General features: G+C 41.7%; 1 protein-coding gene across 8 annotated transcripts in view; it reads left to right on the top strand.

The window, feature by feature from the left end:
- Window positions 1-23,544, top strand: part of SPECC1 (sperm antigen with calponin homology and coiled-coil domains 1) — a 236,651-nt gene that overhangs the window by 120,786 nt on the left and 92,321 nt on the right. For all 8 annotated transcript variants that reach the window (XM_058428274.1, XM_058428275.1, XM_032178850.2 and 5 more), the window contains 2 exons: window positions 18,918-19,125; window positions 23,297-23,370. In XM_058428274.1, the coding sequence (XP_058284257.1) occupies window positions 18,918-19,125; window positions 23,297-23,370 (282 nt within the window). The remainder of the gene's footprint in view (window positions 1-18,917; window positions 19,126-23,296; window positions 23,371-23,544) is intronic.

Below are 23,544 nucleotides of genomic sequence, written 5' to 3'. Positions count from 1 at the left end.
GACATCTTAAAAATAGCTTTTTTTCTGATCATAAAATATTTTTATTACAGAGGATTTAAAAAATACAGAAAAGTACAAAAAAGAAAAGTATTACCTTTAATTTCACCACTTGGAGAAAAACTGCTAACATTTTGCTATACGTCCTTTCAGGCCTTTTCTCAGTTTATACATGTTTGAGCATGCATAAAAACTTGCATTGATATGATTATGATATTTTGTCTTCCTATCCAGAAGAGTAGAGTATGTCTGTCCACATTCCATTACAAAGAACCAGTTGGATTAGTTTATCTATTCCACTGTTAATCTGTTTCTGATTAACTTGTTTCTACTTTTATCTTTATTAATTTTTTTGTCTTATTTTTTGTACATTTTGGTTTCTAGAGTAAAATTCTTTGTTCATTTAACTTTTTTTTATCCTTGGTTGATAATGAAAGCATTTAAAGTTATTATAGCTTTGGTAAATAGAGGCAATAAAATCTGGAATCTTCTGGAATAAACTAAATCTAATTTAAAGGAAAGTGTGTGCATTTTCTGTAGAGTGCAAGGCACAACATATATGTTTAAAATCAAACTGTTATTATTCATGTATCCTACATCTTACTGCATGCTAACTAGAATTATCAAATACTGATAGTAAGGGGAAAAGGTCGTAGCTAGTATTTTTAGGTGAGAGTTTGAGGTAAAGATGGGGGCATGCTATCACATAGGGTTTCTTGTATATCTATCAAGACCCTAGGTCTGTGATTTTGTGCTGTCTTATGTGCACAGAGACTGATTTGTAATTGCAGTGGACTTGTAACATACTAATCTTCCTACCCTTTTACATTACTGTAGAAAAAGCAAAACACAGACCTCCTAAATGGACTAATACTTATTGTATCTCTACCACAGACTATCAACTAATCTGCCAACAACCATGAATTTAAATGATAATACTTAAGAGACTCATGTCCAAAGGATAACAGGAGAAGTTTTAGCACAAAACTATGATGAAGGGTCTAACATGCTGGACTGGGTCCTCTTGACTTACCCAGTGAGCAATGATATGACCTTGGGCAGGCCCCTTTACATTGTGCAGTGTAGAATGGAAGCGTGACGGTGGATGGATCCTGGTTTCGTATCTAATTCCAAGGGAAGCATTTAACATTTAATCATGATGTATGTTTTTTGTAGGCATTTGGTACATACCTTTTATTATGTTATGCAAGTATTTTGCTAAGAGATGTTTTGTTTGGTGGTTTATTTTTAGAGACAGGTTCTCGTTTTGTCACTTAGGCTGGAGTGTAGTGGTGATTATAGCTCACTGCAGCCTTGAACTGCTGGGCTCAAGCGATCCTCCCACCTCAGCCTTCTGGGTAGCTGGGACTGCAGCCAGGCACCACCATGCCTGACTACTTGTCTTGTTTTTAAAGGATGAGGATTGAATTTTTTCTACAGCTAATGACGTGATCTGATAGTTTTTATGTAATCAAGTTTTTTTCTCCTTTAACTTGTTAATGAGGCAAGTTATAACAACAGATTTTCTAAGGTGCTCTAGTGTAAAATCATGCTTGCATTCCTGGGGTAAATCCTAATTCTTCAGTTTTCAATGGTTTCACTTGACTTTTTGCTGAGAACTTCCAAATATAGCTGCCTTCACCAGGTTATCGGAGTAACTGTCCTGTTAATCACCAAGCAACAACGTATACTCCATGAGCAGTGCATTCATCCACTCTAATGCTTGGCAGAAGGTGAATATTATGAAAAAGGATACAATAAGCTATTTACAAAGGGGGAAAGTAGTGCCAAACCATCCTATGATCTAATAGATTCTGTAAATCTATGTAAGTTTCCAGTTAAGATTACCCAAGCGACCCAGATACCATCAAAAGAACCTATAAAAAGCCTTCAAAAGTACTTTTTAAAAAATAGGAGGTAGGTTTCTTCCTCAAACAATAAATGGAAAATTGGTAGGATTTCTACAATATTTTGTAGGCGTTTTTTCTTCTCATTTCTTTTTCTTCATTGTTTTGCTGATCTCTTTATTTTTTTCAACTTCTCTGATGTACCCCTTATGCATTTTGATGGCCGCTTAATCTGTAGTCACATGACATGCTTCTGTACAACTTTGAGGACGGGTCTGATTTCCACAGAACCCAAAGCCACCACTCCTATCCCTGCCCTAGCTAGCAAGCAGCATGGAGTTGTATGGGATTGTTGTTTTTCCAGAAAATAACATGACCCAGCTTTAATTTACTTTTTTACTTTTTCAGTTGTTTGGGATCTTGGTTTCAAGTTAGAATATCTTTTCTAGGCTTGAAACCTAGAAATTTTAAAAGAAAATTATCTATTTATTCCCGTGAGGTTGAAGCTTATAGGTTGGTATCCTTAGAATCTTAGTTCTTTCTGCAGAAACTTCAGTTCACTTTCAGAAGAGTAAGGAGATTATAAATAACCACTTGGGATGAGTGGTCTGGGGAGTCAGCAGAGGTGAAATGACTAGTGTGCTGCCTTTGTGGGTCCTAGAGCCAAACTGATTTAGAGTGGCCACTGGTCAGAGATGGCAGAACCAGAATTTGAGGGAAATATGTGGCAAATAGATGATCCTGTAGCTGTGACATTGGAATAAGACACCTTGAAGGACTTAAGAGATCTGGAAACCTGGTTTAAACAGTCAGGTGGGTTGGAAGAGTATCCAGGTGATGTATTGGTATATGAGAAACTGCCCTCCTGTCAGTGGCTTGAGCCAGGGGACACTCCCTCCACCCCAGACCCTAAGGGTGGGAGATGGGCTGTGGCTGCCCATGGTGCAGGCCCAGGCTGTGTCTGGCAGTGCTGTGGTTCTGGACCTCCTGCCAGGGGTGCAGGACAGCTCAGCATTGCCAAGCATCTTGGTCCACCTGTTGGCGACTTGGGGCAGGCATGTCATCTAGACATCTGGGTCCTATGGGGAGAGGGTTTCCCAGAGCCTCCCAGAGCTTTCCCTTTACATCTGATTGGTGTAAATAAACTAACATTTCCTCCTCTCCCTTGGTGGAGCAGCATTGGCCAAAATAATAATAATTCAACTTTAGGCCAATAAGAATGAACTATGGATGATTATCAGCAGTGTCTATTCACAACAGGGCTAAGAACTGAGCAGAGGGAGTTTTGCAGTACCCAAGCTAGATGCCAGAACAGAAACACCCCACTTTCTTACTCATTGTATTAGCCCGTTTTTATGCTGCTGATAAAGACATACCTGAGACTGGAAAGAAAAAAAGGATTAATGAGCTTACAGTTCCACTTGGCTGGGGATGCCTCACAATCATGGTGGAAGGTGAAAGGCACATCTCACATGGCAGCAGACAAGAGAGCTTGTGCAGGGAAACTCTCCCTTATATAATCATCAGATCTCTTGAGACTTATGCTATCAGGAGAACAGCACAGGAAAGACCTGCCTCCTTGATTCAGTTGCCTCCCACTGGGTCCCCCCAACAACATGTGGGAATACAAGATGAGATTTAGGTGGGGAGACAGCCAGTCTGTATCACTCATGGTAAATTTACTCAAGCTGTCATTCCAAGTTTATTTCCTTTTAAACTATATGTAATTTTAGCATTGCAATTTCTTCCATCTATTAGGTGTTCAGTAAATACTTTTCGGATGAATGAATGAATGAATGTCAGAGAAACTTGCAACAGAATTGAGAGGCCGCTATAATATGTTTAAAAAGTAAAGTTTATTATATTTTAATAACAGCAACTAATATTTTGGGCTATTTATATGTGCTAAGCACTCTCAGAGCTTTTCCGTCATTTAATCTTATTTATCTTAATTGTATGCTGTTGATTCTGTTGTCTAATATTTTTTCATTTGAGCAAACAGAATGATTAAGTTATTAGCCTAATGGATTGATGAAATGAAGCCGGGATTCAAAGTTGGGTCTGACGTTAGAGCTCTTACTCTTTGTTTTTCTTTTCTTTCTTTTCTTTTTTTTTTTTTCTTTTTGAGACATGGTCTTGCTCTGTTGCCCAGGCTGGAGTATAGTGGTGCGATCATAGCTCACTGCAGTCTCAAATTCCTGGGCTCAAGTGATCCTCCCACCTCAGCTTCCCAAGTAGCTGGAATTACAGGTGTGCAACACCACGCCCAGTTAGTTTTTTATTTTTATTTTCATAGAGACAGGATTTTGCTCTGTTGACAAGGCTGATCTCAAACTTAAGATGATCCTCCCACACCTCAGTGCCTCCCAAAGTGCTGGGATTACAGGGGTAAGCCAGCGTACCCAGAGCTCTTATTATAATCACTGATTTAGACTGCTGCCCAGTTACTGAAAGCAAAGAAGAGACAGAAAAACCCTTAAAGCAGACCTAAGACTCTAATTAATAGTTGTCACTGTTGTCTTAAGGCCAAAGCCCTTTGAAGAAAACCACCTTTGAAAGCCTTGTTGAACTAGGAGAGTTTTACCTGATTGTAATACAATGGAGAAATTCACAGTGAAAACCTGAGTCATCAAGAAATGTTATTTTGTTTGACCTCTAACTTGAGTCTTGAGGGAAGAGGGGGTGAGTTGACCCCTGAGTGTATGGGATGGGGACTCTGGGAATGCTGCCAGAAGAGAATAGCAGGTCCTAAGGCCAGAAAGCCTGGCCACCAAGGAAGTGATGCAGGTAGTTTGTCCTTGTTGGAGTGCACAGGGTGGTTAGTGGAAGTGGCCCAGAGGAGACACCAGCCAAGCAGTTATGATTTTATCCTTAAGACAGTAGGAGTCTCTGAAGAATTTTTTTTTTTAAATAGCAACTTTTATTGAGATATAATCCATTTAAATCACATAAGTCTGTGGGTTTTAGTATATTCACACAATTGTGCAACCACCACTACAATCAATTTTAGAACATTTTTATCATCCCATAAAGAAATCTTGACCCACAGCAGTCACCCTCCAAGACCACCTCTCTCCCAGCCCCTGGCAACCACAAATCTATGTTTTGGCTCTGTGGACTTGCATCTTCTGGATGTTTTATACACATGGAACCCACGCCCTGCGGCCTCAAGCAGCCCTCCCACTTTAGCCTCCCAGAGTGCTGGAGAGTTCTTTCTATGCCCTGGATATAAATCCTTTACCAGATAAATGATTTGCAAATATTTCCTCTCATTCTGTGGGTTATCTTTTCATTGTCTTGATAATGCCCTTTATGGCACAAAATTCTTTAATTTTTATTTTTATGAAGTCGAATTTAGTTATTTTTCTTTGGTGGTTTGTGCTTTTGGTTGGAGGAATTTTAAGAGAGTTATGGAATCACATTTACTGTTGAGAAAGATGACTTGGGCCACAGTTAGGTGAGAAAGAATGAAGGACAGAACAGGGAGTGAGTTGGATGGGAAGATGAGGGCTGGAAAGACATTCATTTTATTTATTTATTTATTTATTTTTGAGACGGAGTCTTGCTGTTATCCAGCCTGAATGCAGTGGTGCATCTCTTCGCGCACTGCAGCCTCCGCCTCCTGGGTTCAAGTGATTCTCCTGCCTCAGCCTCCTGAGTAGCTGGGATTACAGGCACCTGCCACCGCACCTGGCTAACTTTCCTATTTTTGGTAGAGACGAGGTTTCACCATGTTGGCCAGGCTCGTCTCAAACCCCTGACCTTAAGTGATCCACCCACCTCAACCTCCCAAAGTGCTGGGATTGCAGGCGTGAGCTACTACACCCGGCCTGGAAAGACATTTAGATGTTAGATGTGTAGAAGGGAGGCTCAGTAGGGTCAGGTGACTGATTTGATGTCAGTGACGGGCAGGAGGAAGGCATTTCAGCCTATTCATAGATCTCCAGCTTGTAGGATTGAATGTGTGGTTGTGCTGCTTCCTGGGAGAGGAAACACAGAATGTGGGGCAGGCTTGAGAAGGGAGAGTTATCTGCTGGAGTCAACAAGGATACCCAGGCCTGCAAGCCCAGGCTGCTGTCAGCACCTGCCGATCAGCCACAGAGGAGATCCGGGAGCCTCTGCCCTTGCAGGCCAAGAGTCCTCCAAGGCCGGGACCTCGTGCCTGAGGTCTCTCTTTGCCCCTCCAGTCCTTTAGAAGCTGTAGAAACATGTCTAGACAGGATGTTCCATGAATGAATTTCACATATGCTGAGTTTTGTGAGGAGTCTCCACAGTGTCAGAGGAGGTTGCGACTCTGAAGATGATCAGGTGCGATTCTGAATTCTTGACCATTCTCTGCCCTGGTAGATGATCTCTTTTTAAGCACTTGAGATAACTTGATTGAATGGACTGTATAATCACTATATAATAAACAGATTAAGTCAAAAGCCAAGTGAAATGACAGACTTACACAAGAGGCAGTTATGGGTGGTTTATGAGTCAGGTATCTTCTCCACTTTTCTGTTTTCTAGTAAAACTATCTGTACAACTTTAATGTTACTAGAATTTACTCAGAATTTATTATAATGATCTCATTCTGTCCATGTTTCTATAGTACCATGTTTTTGGCATGTGACTATTTGAATGAAAGATTAAATGATTTCTCGTAGCCAGGGCATAATTCTTCAAGATACTGTCTTTGCTATAAAAATTTACTAAAAATAACTAACACTGAAATGTTTGAGCCGCATTTTGTCTTACAGAATGCTTTTACTTGAATGTACTGTTTTCTTTGTTCTTTATATATTGATAATGTTGTTGGATTATCTATAAACCTAATTCCTTATTCTCTTTAGTCTACAGTCTCTATTCTTATGGCTGCTTTGTGTAGGAGAAGAGCTTGGTTCTTAAATATCTAGCTTGATTTCCTTTCTGCTTTTGTTCATCACGCTAAAGAAAGCTACGTAGATGCCCTGATAGAGATCTTTTTTCAGTATTGTCAAATTATCTGGTATCAAAAAACAGAAACCCTTAAGTAACTTTGCAACTTCTCACAAGGGCTTGCTACATAATAACAGGCAGATATTTTTATATTCACTTTACAGATCAACATATGAAGAGAGGGAGAAATTAAATCACTTGAAAAGAATAATCCGGCATGTATCAAGTGGCTGAGACCAAACCCTACCCTTGGTCAAACCATCACAAACAGTTGTTTACCCCTCTGAGAGAGGAGAATCTAGATGTGTGTGTTGCCACCAGCATAGGAGTGCTCTTAATATTTGCAGTCGGGGAGAGCATCCCCCCCACCCCCAAGCACTTCCTCTTTGCAGGAGCACTCATCTGGAGATGCCTGAAGCCCATCGCCTTTCCTTAGGGTGCTGGTTAATGTCTAATCTAATGCTTTGACCCAAGCTTGTGAAGTGACAGATTCTTTTGGGGAGAGGATGGCAAGTAGCATGACTCAGCCTCCAGGCTTAACTTTATCTTCCGAGTAAGGAGTTTGGGGGTCCTGAGACTTTATTTTCCTTTACATGTGTCTGACAAGCGTGGTGTGGGGTTGGGGTAGGTGGAGGAGGTGACCCTTGCTAGGATTCTAGAGGGGTCTGACTTAAGAGCTGCCTGCCTATCCTCTGGGCCCTGCCTAGGAACCTCTGCTGCCATATGCCTTGGGCACCTGGTGGAAAGGAGTGGCTTTCACTGTCCTCTCTGCATGAACCCTTCCTGGGAAGTTTGTTTGACTCTATTTATAGTGCAATTCCACTGGCTCCATATCTACAGAAAGTTGATCTTTGAAATTGAGAGATGCATGAGAGTAATTCCTTTTTTCAAGGGAAATGTTGAAAATCACATTGCTGGGTGTCTAAGAGTGTGATTCTTGATATAGAGAAATTAAACTCTAAGGAGCTGGCCAGTCAGGCATGTTGGGTGGTCTCCCTATAGTTCCAGCTTCAGAGGGCTGAGGCAGGAGGATCACTTGAGCCCCAGAGTTCAGCCTAAGCAACATAGCGAGACCCCATGTCTTAAAAAAAAGAAAAAAAAAAATCTCAAGCAAGGGAAATGCAAAGGAGCTGGCCAGCAGAGAGACCAGCAATGTGAATAGGGCCTGGATCCTCTGCAGTCGTGGAAGGGTAGGCTTTGGTCTCAACCACTTGATACATGCTGGATTACTCTTTTCAAGTGATTTAATTTCTCCCTCTCTTCATATGTTAATCTGTAAAATGAATATAAAAATATCTGCCTGTTATTATGTAGCAAGCCCTTGTGAGAAGTTGTGAAATTACTTAAGGGTTTCTGTTTTTTTATTGTGTGTGTGTGTGTGTGTGTGTTTTTTTGTAAATAAAAGAGCTTTCTGGAATATATTGTTGTTTTTTTTTTTTTTGAGACGGAGTCTCGCTCTGTCGCCCAGGCTGGAGTGTAGTGGCGCGATCTTGGCTCACTGCAAGCTCCACCTCCCGGGTTCACGCCATTCTCCTGCCTCAGCCTCTCCGAGTAGCTGGGACTACAGGCGCCCGCCACTACGCCCGGCTAATTTTTTTGTATTTTTAGTAGAGACGGGGTTTCACCGTGGTCTCGATCTCCTGACCTCGACCTCTTGATCCGCCCGCCTCGGCCTCCCAAAGTGCTGGGATTACAAGCGTGAGCCACCGCGCCCGGCCTTATTGTTAAACTTGAGATAATTATTCCAACATCCAAGAAGGATGTAGTGATGTGTGCATGTGAAACAAATGCTGATTTGCAGGTGCCCTCCCCCATGCCGAGTTACCTAGCTCGTGGGAGGTAGAGGGCGCAGAGCCTTTGAGGGACTGCAGCCTCACCTGCATGCAGAGGCCTTGCTCAGGGTGCTCCACCTCTAGGCTCCCTTGTTACATCCTTAGTTTAATTCCTGGCCCACAGTTGTCCCAGCCAAATCACATGCATGTTTCTGGACTCCAGGTGACCTGCCGTTAGCCTGAGGACTTTACAACATGCAGCCAGCTAGTTATGCAGAAGGCCACAGTTTGCCCCAGGATGCAAGACTCAAAAGCCACCTTCTGTTGCTGCTTTTCAAATGATTTCAGACATCAGCCTTCCAGGATCTAAAATGCATTACCTCTTTTCTCCTTAAGTTCATCTTTTGGCCAGGCACAGCGGCTCAGGCCTGTAATCCCAGCACTTGGGAGGCCAAGATGGGAGGATCACTTAAGACCGGGAGCCTGGGCAACATAGCAAGACCCCACCTATAAAAAAAATTAACTGGGCATTGTGATGCACACCTATAGTACTGGCTCTGAGGGAAGCCGAGGTGGGGAGAATGGCTTGAGCCAGGAGGTAGAGGCTGCAATGACCTGTGATCGTGCCATTGTGCTCCAGCCTGGGCAACAGAGCAAGACCTTGTCCCTTGACTCCAAAAAAACTAAAAAATAGTAAAGTCAGCTTCTGTTTAATAAAGTAGCTATTGCTAAGTATATATATATATATAAGACTTTTGGTCTTTCATGTATTGTGATTTTTCTTGGTCAAATTGACCTGTATTACATTACTACCTAGTATTGTATATATAATATATAAGGCAATTGTGAGAGAAAGAATGACTTTTACTATTATATGTTCCAGGCACTATGATAAACTCTCCAAGTCATTCACTTAACTGCCCACCCCCCAACCCTGCATTGTTAGATTATGAAACAGAGACAGAGGGATTAAGGAATACAAGGCTTGATTCACTAGAATTGGGGTTTAAACCCTGGTGGTCTGGCTCCAGAATGTATGTCCTTAGTCATCTTGATGCACTTAAGCAGCTTTCAAGCTTTGGGGCACAACTGCAATGATCTATTTTATGTTACAATCCAGAGTCTCATGCCTTTATAATTAAAACACAAGCTTCACAGAGCAGTGCTGACCCCCTCAGCACAGGCAGGGCTCTCTGGCTCTTTCCCAGGCTGTTTCTCTCTCTCTTCTCCTTTCCTTTCCCTCTGTCCCTTCCTCCCCTCTCTCTTATTCTTTTTTCTAATTTTTATTGTTATGGGTACATAGTAGGTATATATATTTATGGGGTACCTGAGATATTTTGACACAGGCATGCAATGCTGTAGTCACCCTGTTGTGCTGTCAAATAATAGGTTTTATTAACTATATTGTATCCATTAACCATCCCTGTTTGCACCCCTGCCCCACCACCCTTCCCAGCCTCTAGTAATCATTCTTCTCTCTATCTTCATGAGTTCAATTGTTTTAATTTTTTTTTTTTTTTTTTTTGAGACGGAGTCTCGCTCTGTCACCCAGGCTGGAGTGCAGTGGTACAACCTCGGCTCACTGCAAGCTCCGCCTCCTGGGTTCACGCCATTCTCCTGCCTCAGCCTCTCCGAGTAGCTGGGACTACAGGCGCCCGCCACCACCATAAAAAATTATGGCTAATTTTTTTTGTATTTTTTAGTAGAGACGGGGTTTCACCGTGGTCTCGATCTCCTGACCTCGTGATCCGCCCGCCTCGGCCTCCCAAAGTGCTGGGATTACAAGCGTGAGCCACCGCGCCCGGCCAATTGTTTTAATTTTTAACTCCCACAAATGAGTGAGAATATATGAATTTATCTTTCTGTGTCTGGCTTATTTCGCTTAACATAATGATTTCCAGTTCCATCCATGTTGTTGCAAATGGCAGGATCTCATTCTTTTTTATGGCTGAATACTCTGTTGTGTATATGGACTATATTTTCTTTATCCATTTGTCTGTTGATGGACACTTAGGTTGATTCCAAGTCTTGGCTATTGTAAATAGTACTGCAATAAACATGGTGAGTGCAGATATCTCTTTGATAGACTAATTTCCTTTCTTTTGGGTGTATACCCAGCAGTGTGATTGCTGGATCATATGGTAGTTCTATTTTTAGTTTTTTTGAGGGACCTCTGTACTGTTTTCCATAGTGGCTGTACTAATTTACTTTCCCGCCAACAGTGTACAAGGGTCTACTTTTGTCTACATCTTCCCCAGCATTTGTCATTCATGACTTTTGAATAAAAGCCATGACTTTTGAATAAAAGCCATTTTAATTGGGGTGTGATGGTATCTCATTGTAGTTTTGACTTGCATTTGTGTTTCTCCGATGATCAGTGACATTCAATATGTTTTCATGTTCCTGTTTGCCATTTGTGTGTCTTTAAGGAATGTCTAGTAAGATCCTTTGCCCACTTTTTAATGAGATTACTAGATTTTTTTCCCCCCATTGAATTGTTTAACCTCCTTATAGATCCTGGTTATTAATTCCTTATCAGATGGGTAGTTTGCAAGTATTTTCTCCCATTCTGTGGGCTGTCTCTTCACTTTGTTGATTGTTTCCTTTGCTGTGCAGAAGCTTTTTAACTTGATGTTATCTCATAGGTTCATTTTTATTTTGGTATTCTGTGCTTTTGAGCTATTACTCAAGAAATCATTGCCAGATCAATGTCCTAGAGAGTTTCTCCAATGTTGTTGGTTTTTTAGTAGTTTTCATAGTTTGAGGTCTTAGATGTAAGTCTTTAATCCTTTTGATACGATTTTTCTATATGGGGGGAGGGTGTCTAGTTTCATTCTTCTGCTCACGGATATCCAGTTTTCCCAGCACCATTTACTGAAGAGACTGTCTTTTCCTCAATGTATGTTCTTGGCACCTTTGTCAAAAATGAGTTCATGTAGATGTATGGATTTATTCCTGGATTCTCTATTCTATTTCATTATTCTATGTGTCTGTTTTTATGCCAGTACCATGCTGTTTGGGTTACTATGGCTCTGTAGTATAATTTGAAGTCAGATAATGTGATTCTTCCAGTTTTGTTCTTTTTGCTTGGGATGGCTTTGGCTATTCTGGGTCTTTTGTGGTTCCATGTAACTTTTAGGATTTAAAAAAAATTATAAAGAATGTCATTGGTATTTTGATAGGGATTGCATTGACTGTGTAGATTGCTTTGGGTACTGTGGACATTTTAACATATTGACTTATCCAATCTCTACACAGAGTGTCTTTATTTTTGTGTGTCTGTTTTCTTCCATTTCCGGTGTCAGTGTTTTATAGTTTTCATTGTAGAGATCTTTCACTTTAAGTTTATTCCTAGTTACTTTATTCATAGCTACTATAAATGGGATTACTTTCTTGATTCCTTTTTCAGATTGTTCACTGTTGGCATATAAAAATGCTACTGATTTTTGCATGTTGATTTTGTATCCTGCAACTTCACTGAATTTATCAGTTCTTAATAGTTTTTTTTTTTTTTTTTTTTTTTTTGTGGAGGCTAGTTTTTTCCAGATATAAAGTCCTATCATTTGCAAACCAGGATAATTTGACTTCTTCCTTTCCAATTTGATGCCCTTTATTTCTTTCTCTTGTCTGATTGCTTTAGCTAGGACTTCCAGTACTGTGTTGAATAACAGTGGTGACAGTGGGCATCCTTATTGTGTTCCAGATCTTAGAGGAAAAGCTTTCAGTTTTTCTCCGTTCATATGATACTAGGTGTGGGTCTGTTGTATATGGCTTTTATTATGTTGAGATATGTTCCTTCTGTACCCAGTTTATTGACAGTTTTTATCATGAAGGGATGTTGAATTTTATCAAATATTTTTTCAGCGTCAGTTGAAATGACCATATGGTTTTTATCTTTCATTTGGTTGATAACACATTGCATATGCCAAACCACCTTTGCATCCCTAGGATAAATCCCACTTGGTCATGATGAATAATCTTTTAAATGTTTTGTTGAATTTGGTTTGCTAGGATTTTGTTGAGGATTTTTGCATCAATGTTCACCAGGGATATTGGCTTGTAGTGTTCTTTTTTTGATGTATCTTTCTTTGTCTGGTGTTGTTATCAGGATAATACTGCCTTCAGAATTGGTTTGGAAACATTCCCTTCTCTTCTGTTTCTTGGAATAGTTTGAATAGGATTGGTATTTTTCTTTAAATGTTTGGTAAATTTCAGCAGTGAAACCATTGGGTCCTGGGCATTTCTTTGCTGGGAGACTTTTTATTATGGCTTTTATCTCGTTACTTGTTACTCGTCTGTTCGGGTTTTGGATTTCTTCATGGTTCAATCTTGGTAGGTTATATATGTCTAGGAATTTATCCATTTCTTCTAGGTTTTCCAATTTATTGGCATATAGTTGCTCATAGTAGTCTCTAATGATCCTTTGAATTTCGGTAGTGTTGGTTGCAATATCTCCTTTTTTATCTTTGATTTTATTTATTTGGGTCTTCTCTTTTTCATAGTCTGGCCAAAGTTTTGTCAATTTTGTTTATCTTTTCAAAAACCAACTTTTTGTTTGTTGATCTTTTGTATTTTTTTCATTAAAATTTCATTTATTTCTGCTCTGATCTTTATTGTTTCTTCTAATTTTGGGTTTCATTTGCTCTTGCTTTTCTGGTTATTTAAGATGCATTGTTAGTTTGTTTATTTGAAGTTTTTCTATGTTTTTGATGTAGGCGCTTATTGCTGTAAGATTTCCTCTTAGTACTGCTTTTGCTCTATCTCATAGGCTTTGGTATGTTGTGTTTCCATTTTCATTTGTTTTAAGACATTTTAATTTTTTCTTCTTAATTCCTTCATTGACCCACTGGTCATTCAGGAGTGTATTACTTAATTTCCATGTATTTGTAGAATTTCCGAAGTTCGTCTTTGTGATTTCTAGTTTTATTCCATGGTGGTCAGAGAAGATACCTGATATGATTTCAGTTTTTTTTTTTTTTTTTTTTTTTTTTTAAGTTTTAGGAGTTACAGGGCCAGGTGTGGTGGTTCATGCCTGTAATCCCAGCACTTTGGAAGGCCAAGGCGGGCACATCACCTGAGGTCAGGAGTTTGAGACCAGCTTGGTCAACATGGAGAAACCCCGTCTCTACTAAAAATACAAAATTAGCTGGGTGTGGTGGCATGCACCTGTAGTCTCAGCTACTCGGGAGACTGAGACAGGAAAATTGCTTGAACCCGGGAGGCGGAGGTTGCAAGTGAAGCGAGATCGCACCACCACACTCCAGCCTGGGAGACAGAGCGAGATTGTGTCTCAAAAAAAGAAAAAGAAAAAAAAAAGTTTTAGGAATTATTTTGTGGCCTAACATGTGGTCTCTCCTTGAGAAGAATCATGTGCTGAAGAAAAGAGTGTGTATTCTGCAGCCATTAGATGAAATGTTCTGTAAAGATCTGTTAGTTTCATTTGTTTTGTTTTATAGTGCAGATTAAGTCTGATATTTCTTTGTTGATTTTCTGTCTTATTAACTTTTTGTTGTTGTCTGTTGTTTCTATTTACAGCTTATTATACCATGTCTTGAAAAGTTGTAGTTATTTCTCTTGATAGATTCATCTTTTAGTCTTCCTGTTTAAGATACGAGTAGTTGACACATCACAATTACAGTGTTAAAATATTCTCTGTTTGTCTGTGTACTTGCTGTTACCAATGAGTTTTGTATGTTCAGATGATTTCTTTTTGTTTGTTAATGTCCTTTTCTTTCAGATCAAAGAACTCCCATTTGCATTTCTTGTCTGCTGTTGATGAAATTTCTCAGGTTTTGTTTGTCTGGGAAAGTCTGTTTCTCTGTCATGTTTGACATTTTTTCTTCAGTATTTTAAATATGGCATGCTTCTCTCTCCCTGACCTGTAAGGTTTCCACTGAGAAGTCTGCTCCTTTGTTTCTTTTTTCTTGCTGCTTCTAGGATCTTTTCATTATCTTTGCCTTTTGGGAATTGGTTTATTAAAATGTCTTACTTGGGCAAAATCTGCTTGGTGTTCTATAACCTATTGTACTTGAGTATTAATATTTTTCTCCAGATTTGGGAAGTTCTCTGTTATTATCCCTTTGAATAAACTTTCTACCCCAATCTCTCTCTCTACCTCCCCTTTAAAGCCAATAACTTATTAGATTTGCGCTTTTTTTAGACTGTTTTCTAGATCTTGTATGTGTGCTTTATTTTTTTTTAATTTTGTCTCTTCTGTATATTTTCAATTAGCCTGTCTTCAAGCTCACTAATTTTTCTTCTGTTTGCTCAGTTCTGCTGTTGAGACTCTGATGCATTCTTCAGTATGTCATAAATTTTTAGCTCCATCATTTCTGCTTTATTTATAAAAAAATTATTTCAATCTCGGCCAAGCACGGTGGCTCATGCCTGTAATCCCAGCACTTCGGGAGGCCGGAGCGGGCAGATCACGAGGTCAGGAGTTCAAGACCAGCCTGACCAACATGACGAAACCCCGTCTCTATTAAAAATACAAAAATTAGCCAGGCGTGGTAGTGCCTGCCTGTAATCCCAGCTACTCAGGAGGCTGAGGCAGGAGAATCGCTTGAACCTGGGAGGCAGAGGTTGCAGTGAGCTGAGATCATGTCACTGCACTCCAGCCTGGGCGACAGAGTGAGACTTTGTCTCAAAAAAAAAAAAAAATTATTTCAATCTCTTTATTAAATGTATCAAAAGGATTCTAAATTCTTTCTCTGAGTTATCTTGAATTTCATTGAGCTTCCTCAAAACAGCTATTTTGAATTTTCTGTCTGAAAGATCACATCTCTGTCACTCTGGGATTGGTCACTGGTGTCTTATTTACTTGATTTGATGAGGTCATGTTTTCCTGGATTGTCTTGATGCTTGTGGATGTTCATAGACGTCTGGGCATGGAAGAGTGCGGTATTTATTCAATCTTCTCAGTCTGGGCTCGTTTGTACTTGTCTTTCTTGAGAAGACTTTCCAGATATTCAAAGGGAATTGAGTGTTAGGATCTAAGCCTTTGGTCACTGCAGCTGTGTCTGCATTAGGGGGCACCACAAGCCCAGTAATGCTGTGATTCTTGCAGACTCATTGAGATAGCACCTTGGTGGTCCTAGATAAGATCTAGGAGAATTTCCCGGTTTATGAGGCAGAGTCTCTTGTTCCTTTTCCTTACTTTCCCCTAAACACACAGAGTCTCTCTCTTCATGCTGAGCTTCCTGGAGTTGGAGCAGGGGTGAAGCACTCCTGTGGCTACCACTACTGGGACTATGCTGGGTCAGACCTGAAGCCAGCCCAGCACTGGGTCTCAGTCAAAACTTGTGGTGACTATTGCCTGGCTACTGCTGATGTTTATTCAAGGCCCAAGGGCCCTTTAGTCAGCAGATGGGGAATCTAGCCAGGCTTGTGTCTTTCCCTTCAGGGTGATGGGTTCCCTTCTAGCCCAGAGTAGGTCTAGAAATGCTACTTGGGAGCTAGGGCCTGGAGTCGGCAACTTTAGCAGTCTGCTTGGTGCTTTATTTTACTGTGGCTGAGCTGGTATCCAAGTTGGAAGACGAAGCCCTTTACCCTTCCCTCTCCTTTCCTCAAGCCAAAGGGATCTCTGCCAGTGGCCACCACCACCCCAGGCCTGTGGCAGCACCACTGATGTTTATTGAAGGCCCAAGTGCTCTTTAGTCAACAGGTCTCGGTCTCTCCCTTCAGGGCAGCGGGCTCCCTTCAGGTCCAGGGTGGGTCTAGAAATGCTGTTCAGGAACTAAGGCCTAGATGGGGGACTTCAGGAGCCTGCTTGGTGCTTTATTTTACTGTGGCTGAGCTGTGCCCAAGTTGCAAGATGAAGTCCCCTTTACTATTCCCTCTCCTTTCCTCAAGCAGAAGGGATCTCTCCCTGTGGCCACCACAGCTGGGAATGCACTGGGTCACACCTGAAGCCAGTACAGTCTGTGGCCCATGATGAGTACTGTGTGGGTACCACTGATGTTTAATCAAAGCCCAAGGACTCTTTGGTCAGCAGGTGATGAATGCTGCCAGGACTGGGTCCTTCCTTTCAAGACAGTGGGTTTCCTTCTGGTCCAGGCTGTGTCTAGAAATGTTATCTGGGAGCTAGCACTTGGAATGGGGGCTTCAGGAATCTGCTTGGTGCTTTATTTTACTGTGGCTGAGCTGGTATCCAAGTTGCAAGACAAAGTCCTCTTTACTCTTCCCTCTCCTCCCAGAGCTGTGAGCTGTGCTGCCTGGGGTTGGGGTAAGAGTGGTGCAAGCACTTCCTTGGCTGCTCCAGCTGGTGTCTCACTGGGTCATGTGCACCCCAAGTCCACGGTCTCTGAGCCCAGCACAGCACCAGGATTTGCGCAGAAATTGCAGCTCTTGTGGCCTAGACTCTTCCAGATTTACTTAGGACTCTAAAGTGCTTTAGCCCATAGAGGTAGGGCTTGCCAGAACTCAGAGTCTCACTGGAATGGAAGATTCCCCTCTGGCTAGGGCTGGTCTAAATGCTCCTTCTATGGGTGCTGGCTGAATTCTGTCCTGTGTTGCTTTATGCTGTGATGGGACAGCACCAAATTCCAATGCAATCTCACAATCATTGTGCTTTCCCTCCCCCTGGGTGCACAGCTGCTCTCTCTGTACCATGTGGTTCCTGCCAAGGGATGAGGGAGAGGGGATGTTGGAGAGTCAAGACGGTCTTTCCTCCCCTCTCCGGTGCGTCTTTCCTTGATATGATGTGTTAAAACCAGGCACTGTGATCGTTCATCTGATTTTTGGTTCTTATGAAGTTGCTTTCTTGTGTGGATAGCAGTTCCATTTGGTGTTCCTGCAGGGAAGCCATTGCTGGAGGATTCTTTTTGGCCATGTTGTTCTGTCTCCAGGTCTCTCCTCCTTTCCTTATCCTTTGTCACAATTTCCCAGTGAATGACCCTGCAGTGCTGCCTCCCAGTGTTCAATCATTCATCAAATATTCATTAAATGCCTCCTGTGTGTGATGCTGTGTAGACACTAGGGGTGCAATGGTGAATTAAACAGACAAGGTTCCTCTTCCCATAGAGCTTATAGCCAGGTTTTGCACATGAAATATAATTGGAAAAAAATTTCATTGCATACAAAGAAACCCCACCCCCAACCCCAGATTACCTGCTAAATATACAGCTATTTAGTAATGTTAAAGGACTGTAGAGAAGGGACAATGATGTTTATTGCAACACTTTTGTAATAATAAAATAATTAATATAGTCAGACAGTGGAATACTATGCACCAATTAAAGTAATGACCTAGCATGATGTGTATCAGTGTGGATGCATTTCAAAAACACAGTTAAAATGCAAGAGCATAATAAGCATAGTATTATAGAGGACAAAGCATATTACCATGTTATAAATGCAGAAGAATACAGATACAGCATAATCCACTGCAAAAGCACAATATAATATAACATTGTGTAAAAGGACAATACTACGTATTATCATGGACACGTGCATATATAGTAAAAGTGAAAAGCCATTCAAGGGATGACCACATACCAATTTTAGGATAATGCTTATTACTCTCTGAGGTAGGAGGGAGGATTGAGGGTTTAAAAAATTCTTATTAAAGTAAAAATATTTTGCAAATGTGACAACATTTAACCATTGTTAAGTCTGTTTGGTGCATGATTATTATTTTTGGTGCTTTTCTGTATATTTAAAATGTTTAACAATTAAAAAATTGAACAGATGAAGTGATCGTGCCCTGCCACTTTTCTGCTTCTGTGTGTGTACGTTTTTGTGTGCCTTCCGCTGGCATTCTCTATCACATTTTTGCTGTGATAGAACATGAATGTGAAAGAGAATCTTTAGAGATTCCTCTCAAGAAGCATTGCAGCCACAAGTATCTTATCTCTAAGGGAACCTGGGGGTGTGCAGATTAGCCTGGCTTCAGGGGCGTTGTTCACAGCTCAGCAGCAGAGGGTGCTGCTCCATAGCAGATGTGCGGTGGGGGTGGCCACAAGAGGCGGCTCTCTTGGTGCAGGGCCAGTGCCTCCCAGGGAAGCACTGCTCTCCCCAGCTGCGGGAAAGAGGAATGTTTAAGTGCGTGCAGATTCCCTCCTGCTTGTAGGAAGGGGCACAGAATCCAGCCATTTGGAAGCACACGTCATGTTTCTCTGACTATTCACAGCCTTGGCTGTTTCTGAGGCTAAGAATGCAAGAAACAGCACATGCCAAAGGCATCTTTGCTACTATGTCCATGAGCCTGCTGCTGACTTGTGTGGAGCTTTTCGTAATGTTTTATTTTAGATTGAAGAGGTTCATGTTCAGGTTTGTTACATGGGTATATTGCATCATGGTGGGGCTTGGCCTTCTAGTGTACAGATCACTGTGAGAATTTTGTTGTTGTTAAACTGACCAAGGAACCTTCCTTTTATTTTAGGTGGAAAAGGATTATTCATACCTGAAGGAGATATGTGATCACCAAGCCGAGCAGCTGAGCAGAACCAGCCTAAAGCTGCAAGAAAAAGCATCAGAGAGTGATGCAGAGATCAAAGACATGAAAGAAACCATATTTGAATTGGAAGATCAGGTGGAACAGCACCGGGCTGTCAAGTTACACAATAATCAACTCATTAGTGAGCTAGAAAGTAAGTGGGTTCTGCCAGGCATGGTGGCTCACACCTATAATCCCAGCAATTTGGGAGGCTGGGGCAGGAGGATCACCTGAGGTCAGGAGTTCGAGACCCAGCCTGACCAACATGGTGAAACCCTGTCTCTACTAAAAATACAAAATTAGTCGGGCGTGGTGGTGGGTGCCTGTAATCCCAGCTACTCAGGAGGCTGAGGCAGGAGAATCGCTTGAACACAGGAGGTGGAGGTTGCAGTGAGCTGAGATCGTGCCACTGCAAAAGAAAGTAAATGAGGTCAAGCCCAGGAGAAATGTGGAATGGAGCTGAGTAGGACACTAAAGAAACCAGCAGAAGTGGGTGACTTGGGGGGTGGGTTTGACTGTATGTTGGCTGGGGTTTACGAAGTGTCTCATTTGAGTGCACTGTAATCTCCTAGGAAGAAGGTCGCCTAAGAAACAATCATTAATCTCTAGTTTAAAAACTAGAGATTAAGAGATCAATGATTACAGCAGTTGAAAACTGGGATGACAGAAGAAAAGACTGTTGAACATGAGTCAGCAGTGTGTAGGTGACTGCGAAAAATAGAAATGCTTTTTTCATTTTGTTTTTTTAGAGGTCTCGCTCTATCACCCAGGCTGGAGTGCAGTGGTGCAGTTGTAGCTCACTGCAGCAATCAGAGCTCACTGCAGCCTCAAACTCCTGGGCTCAGGTGATCCTCCCGGCCTTTCAAAGCACTGGGATTATAGGTGTGAGCCACCGTACTCAGCTGCAAATGTGTTTTGGCTATGCTGGATGTGCTGTGTGTGAGCCATGCTACTGCTGCTGTCTCCAGGCAGCCTGATCAGCTTGAAGGCCACATGTTAGGATACTTCAGCTGTGACTGTGAGATTTCACAGGGACCCTTCCTAAGGATATTCTGCAGGGTAGGAGAAAGTTATTCAGAAGAAATTGCTTGCCAGTCATCAAGTACTGACACTGTGTTATCTCTTGTATCTGATAGAGATGGATGATAGGTGTCAGAGTGGGTGAACAATGTGTGCTCTTGGTCTAAGGGAGAAAACAGTTCCCGCATGTGTCCCATTGGTGGTAGGATATCAAGTAACTTCTAGATGTTTGCCACTTAGTTGCTGAAGAGACATCAGCATATGGCTTATTTATGAACTCATTGTTTGCTTTGAATTGGGAAAGAAATTTTTAAAAGAGATTAAACATTACCTTCTTTGTCCAAATAAGCCTTACCAAATTATCACATCTAATGTGTTTTCTTTGGTAACAAAAGATTTAATGCACAAAGCATTTAGTCACACCAGCCATTACTAAGAATAGCTTGGTCAGTTGCCTGAGAAGTTCCCTACCCCGTGCAGTCGATCCTCCTTATTCACAGATTTCACATTTGTGAATTCACCTGCTTGATAAAACGTATTTTAACCCCAAAACCAATACACAGAGCACTTCCACAGTCATTTTCAGACATGCACAGAGAAGTGAAAAGGTTTTGTCATCCAGTGCTTATGTTCCCAACTCAGGTCAGACAGACACACTTGGCCTTCTCATACTGTACATGTGTCTTTTTTACAGTCTGCTTAATACCATGCTTTTAACATTTTTGTGCTTTTGTTTTTGGTGACTTTGCTGTTTAAAATGGCCCTGAGTGCAGTGCTGCAGTGCTGTCCACTATCCCCAAGCACAGTGAGGTTGAGATGCACCTACAGAGAAAACAGGTGTATTAGGGAAGCTTCATGCAGATGCAAGCTCTTGTCCCGTTGCGCGTGAGTTCAGTGTTATTGAATCAACAGTACAGCGCATCAGGCCAAGTGCAGTGACCTCATCCCTGTAATCTCAGCACTTTGGGAGACTGAGGCAGGAGGATCGATTGAGTCCAGGAGTTCGAGACCAGCCTGGGCAACATAGTGAGACTCTGTCTTGACAAAAAAAAAAAAAAATTAAAAACTAGCCACGTGTAGTGGTGCATGTCTTTAGTCCCAGCTTCTCTGGAGGCTGAGGTGGGAGGATCCCTTGAGCCTGAAAGGCAGAGACTGCAGTGAACCAAGATTATGCCACTGCACTCCAGCCTAGGCAATAGAGCAAGACTGCATCTCTAAAAAATAAAAAAGAAAAACAAACAAAAAAACCCAATACAGTGCATCAGAGAAAGGGAGAAGAAGTTTGACAATATGTATATAAGGCTGCCCTGAGACATGCTAAAGTGATGTGCTAAAGCAGCCAAATTCATGGATTTGTGAGATGACAGCCAGTTTTAAAAAGCTGTGGGCAATATTGTTGTGTGGCTGAAAACCAAAGCAATGTTTGTTCACATCACCCAGGGTCAGGAAAATGTTAACCCCTTCTTGGCTAGTGCTGGTTGGCTCCCAAGTTTCAAAAGGCCGTAAGGTGTGAGAAAGGTTAACCTTGCAGGCAAGGCAGGTTCTGCAGATCAAGAGGCTGAAGAATTTAAAAATACTTGCTAAGTGTTATTCAGGAAGAGGAAAAAAGGAAAGAGTGGGTTTCCATGGTTGATGAGCCTGGCTTGTTTATAGAGACATTGGCAGATAAGTCTACATAATGCAAATGGCATTTTAGTTGATGAGAATATTGTGACTAGAGGCTTGCAGGAACCTAACCTGTATTTTTCCTAGAGACAGTAGTTCAGTGTTTGCTGATTTGGTGTGCATGGCAACTCCTTGCAACTACCATGATTATTAGAATTGACTATGTATTTCAGACGTTGATTAGTTGGTTAGAGTGAGAGTTGACAGCACCTGCCCCATTTCTCCTTGAACATGACATGCACTAGAACTGCGGAACCTCAGCGTTCAGTGTCAGTGCCATCCAGGCTGTTCTCAGGATACAACTGAAAACCTGGACGCCATCATCATCAGTGTATCCTTCCAAACCCAGCACCATGATTGAGAAGAAAAGTCAAAGAAGACAAGTTCTGTTTTGTTTTGTTTTTGTTTTTGTGATATTTTGCTATTGAAAATAGGGTTGTATTGTCCTAAATCCTTAAAAGTCAGCACAGATACACTAAGAAAACCAGTGTTTAATTAATGTCCACAGCAAAATTTAGACACACCCCTGTGGTTATATCATCATATATCCAAGACTGACAATAATACAAGCCATCCTTTGAAAAACTTTTAAACTTTTTAAAAGGATATTGAGGTATTGTTAAGATATGTTTTTGCACAGAGACCTAGGAACATATAAATCCAGCCTAGACCAATCACTTCTTCCTATAAGATCCTGATGGGAAAGGAATGGACTGGAAAATAAAACGAAGTTAGGGAGTGTTTTCTACTGTGCAGCATTGATTCCAGACACAAACTCTCAGTCCCACTAGAACTAGAACTGCTGGGGTAGGACCTGCCCACAGCATCTTTTTATCCTACTCTGGTGATTCTGATTTGCATCCTTCATAGAAAACTAATGCTCTAGGTTAGAGCATGAGGACCTATTGAGGAATTTCAGCTCGGTGACTGACACCATCAGATTTAAATTTGAATGACTCTGATAGCCATATGGAAAGAATTGGAGGCAAGGAGAACAAGGGGCTGCAGGTGTCCTTAAGTAGGGAGAGGCAGGCAAGCCACCTGGGGAAGATGTTAAATGCACACATCCCCAGGTTGTGTCTGTCCTTGGAGATTCTGCCTCCAGGTGTCTGGAGTGTGGGACTAGAACATCGGTGCTTTTGAAAAGCTTCACCAGTGATTCAGAGGCTTAACTGTGGTTGAGACCCACGACTCTAGAAAGTGCTTTACAAATCACAGGAGGAATAAGCATTCATTTGCTCTGTTATGTGAAAGCCTCTATCTCACAGCAATAAAGGACACTTAGGACGATTGTGTGTGAGTGCGAGGGAGGCCAGACTCAGTGTGCAAGTGTGCGTGGCCATAGAGGCCTCTTCCCGTAGTGCTGCTATTTGGTTGTGCATTCTGTCTGCTGAGACAGTAACCTCAATACACATCACATATTTTCCAGATCATCCTGTTCTCTATCTCAGAGGAGGCTCTTGTGTCCATTCCCTGGTTTACAGGGTAAATTGAAATTGCTAAAAGTTGCATTTAGAGTAGAATGGATGGATTTGGATGCCTGTTGTGGCATCTGGAGCTGCCCGTTTCTTTGCTACCTAGCTTATCTTCTCTTGAGTCTCACAGCTTTTCCAAGCCCTGTCTGAATTATTTGTTTCTAGGTAATGTGATCAAGCTGGAGGAACAGAAGTCAGACCTGGAGAGGCAGCTAAAGACTCTGACCAAGCAGATGAAGGTGAGATGTGGGTGGGAGCCTTCACCACCATCTTCCTATAAATTATCCCCTCCGAGGTGTGGATCACTCTCTCTATCCTGCTTTCTCTTGGAACGTTTCCACGGCATGGTGGGCCCTGGAACTGTAAATTCTTGTTGGCAGGAAGTAAAATCAAAGCAGTCATTTGGTGTCAGG

The sequence above is a fragment of the Hylobates moloch genome, unplaced genomic scaffold, assembly GCF_009828535.3.
Source record: "Hylobates moloch isolate HMO894 unplaced genomic scaffold, HMol_V3 SCAFFOLD_15, whole genome shotgun sequence".
NCBI lineage: Eukaryota > Metazoa > Chordata > Mammalia > Primates > Hylobatidae > Hylobates > Hylobates moloch.
Note: the sequence above shows the minus strand (reverse complement) of the source record. Positions and strands in the feature narration are given on the sequence as shown.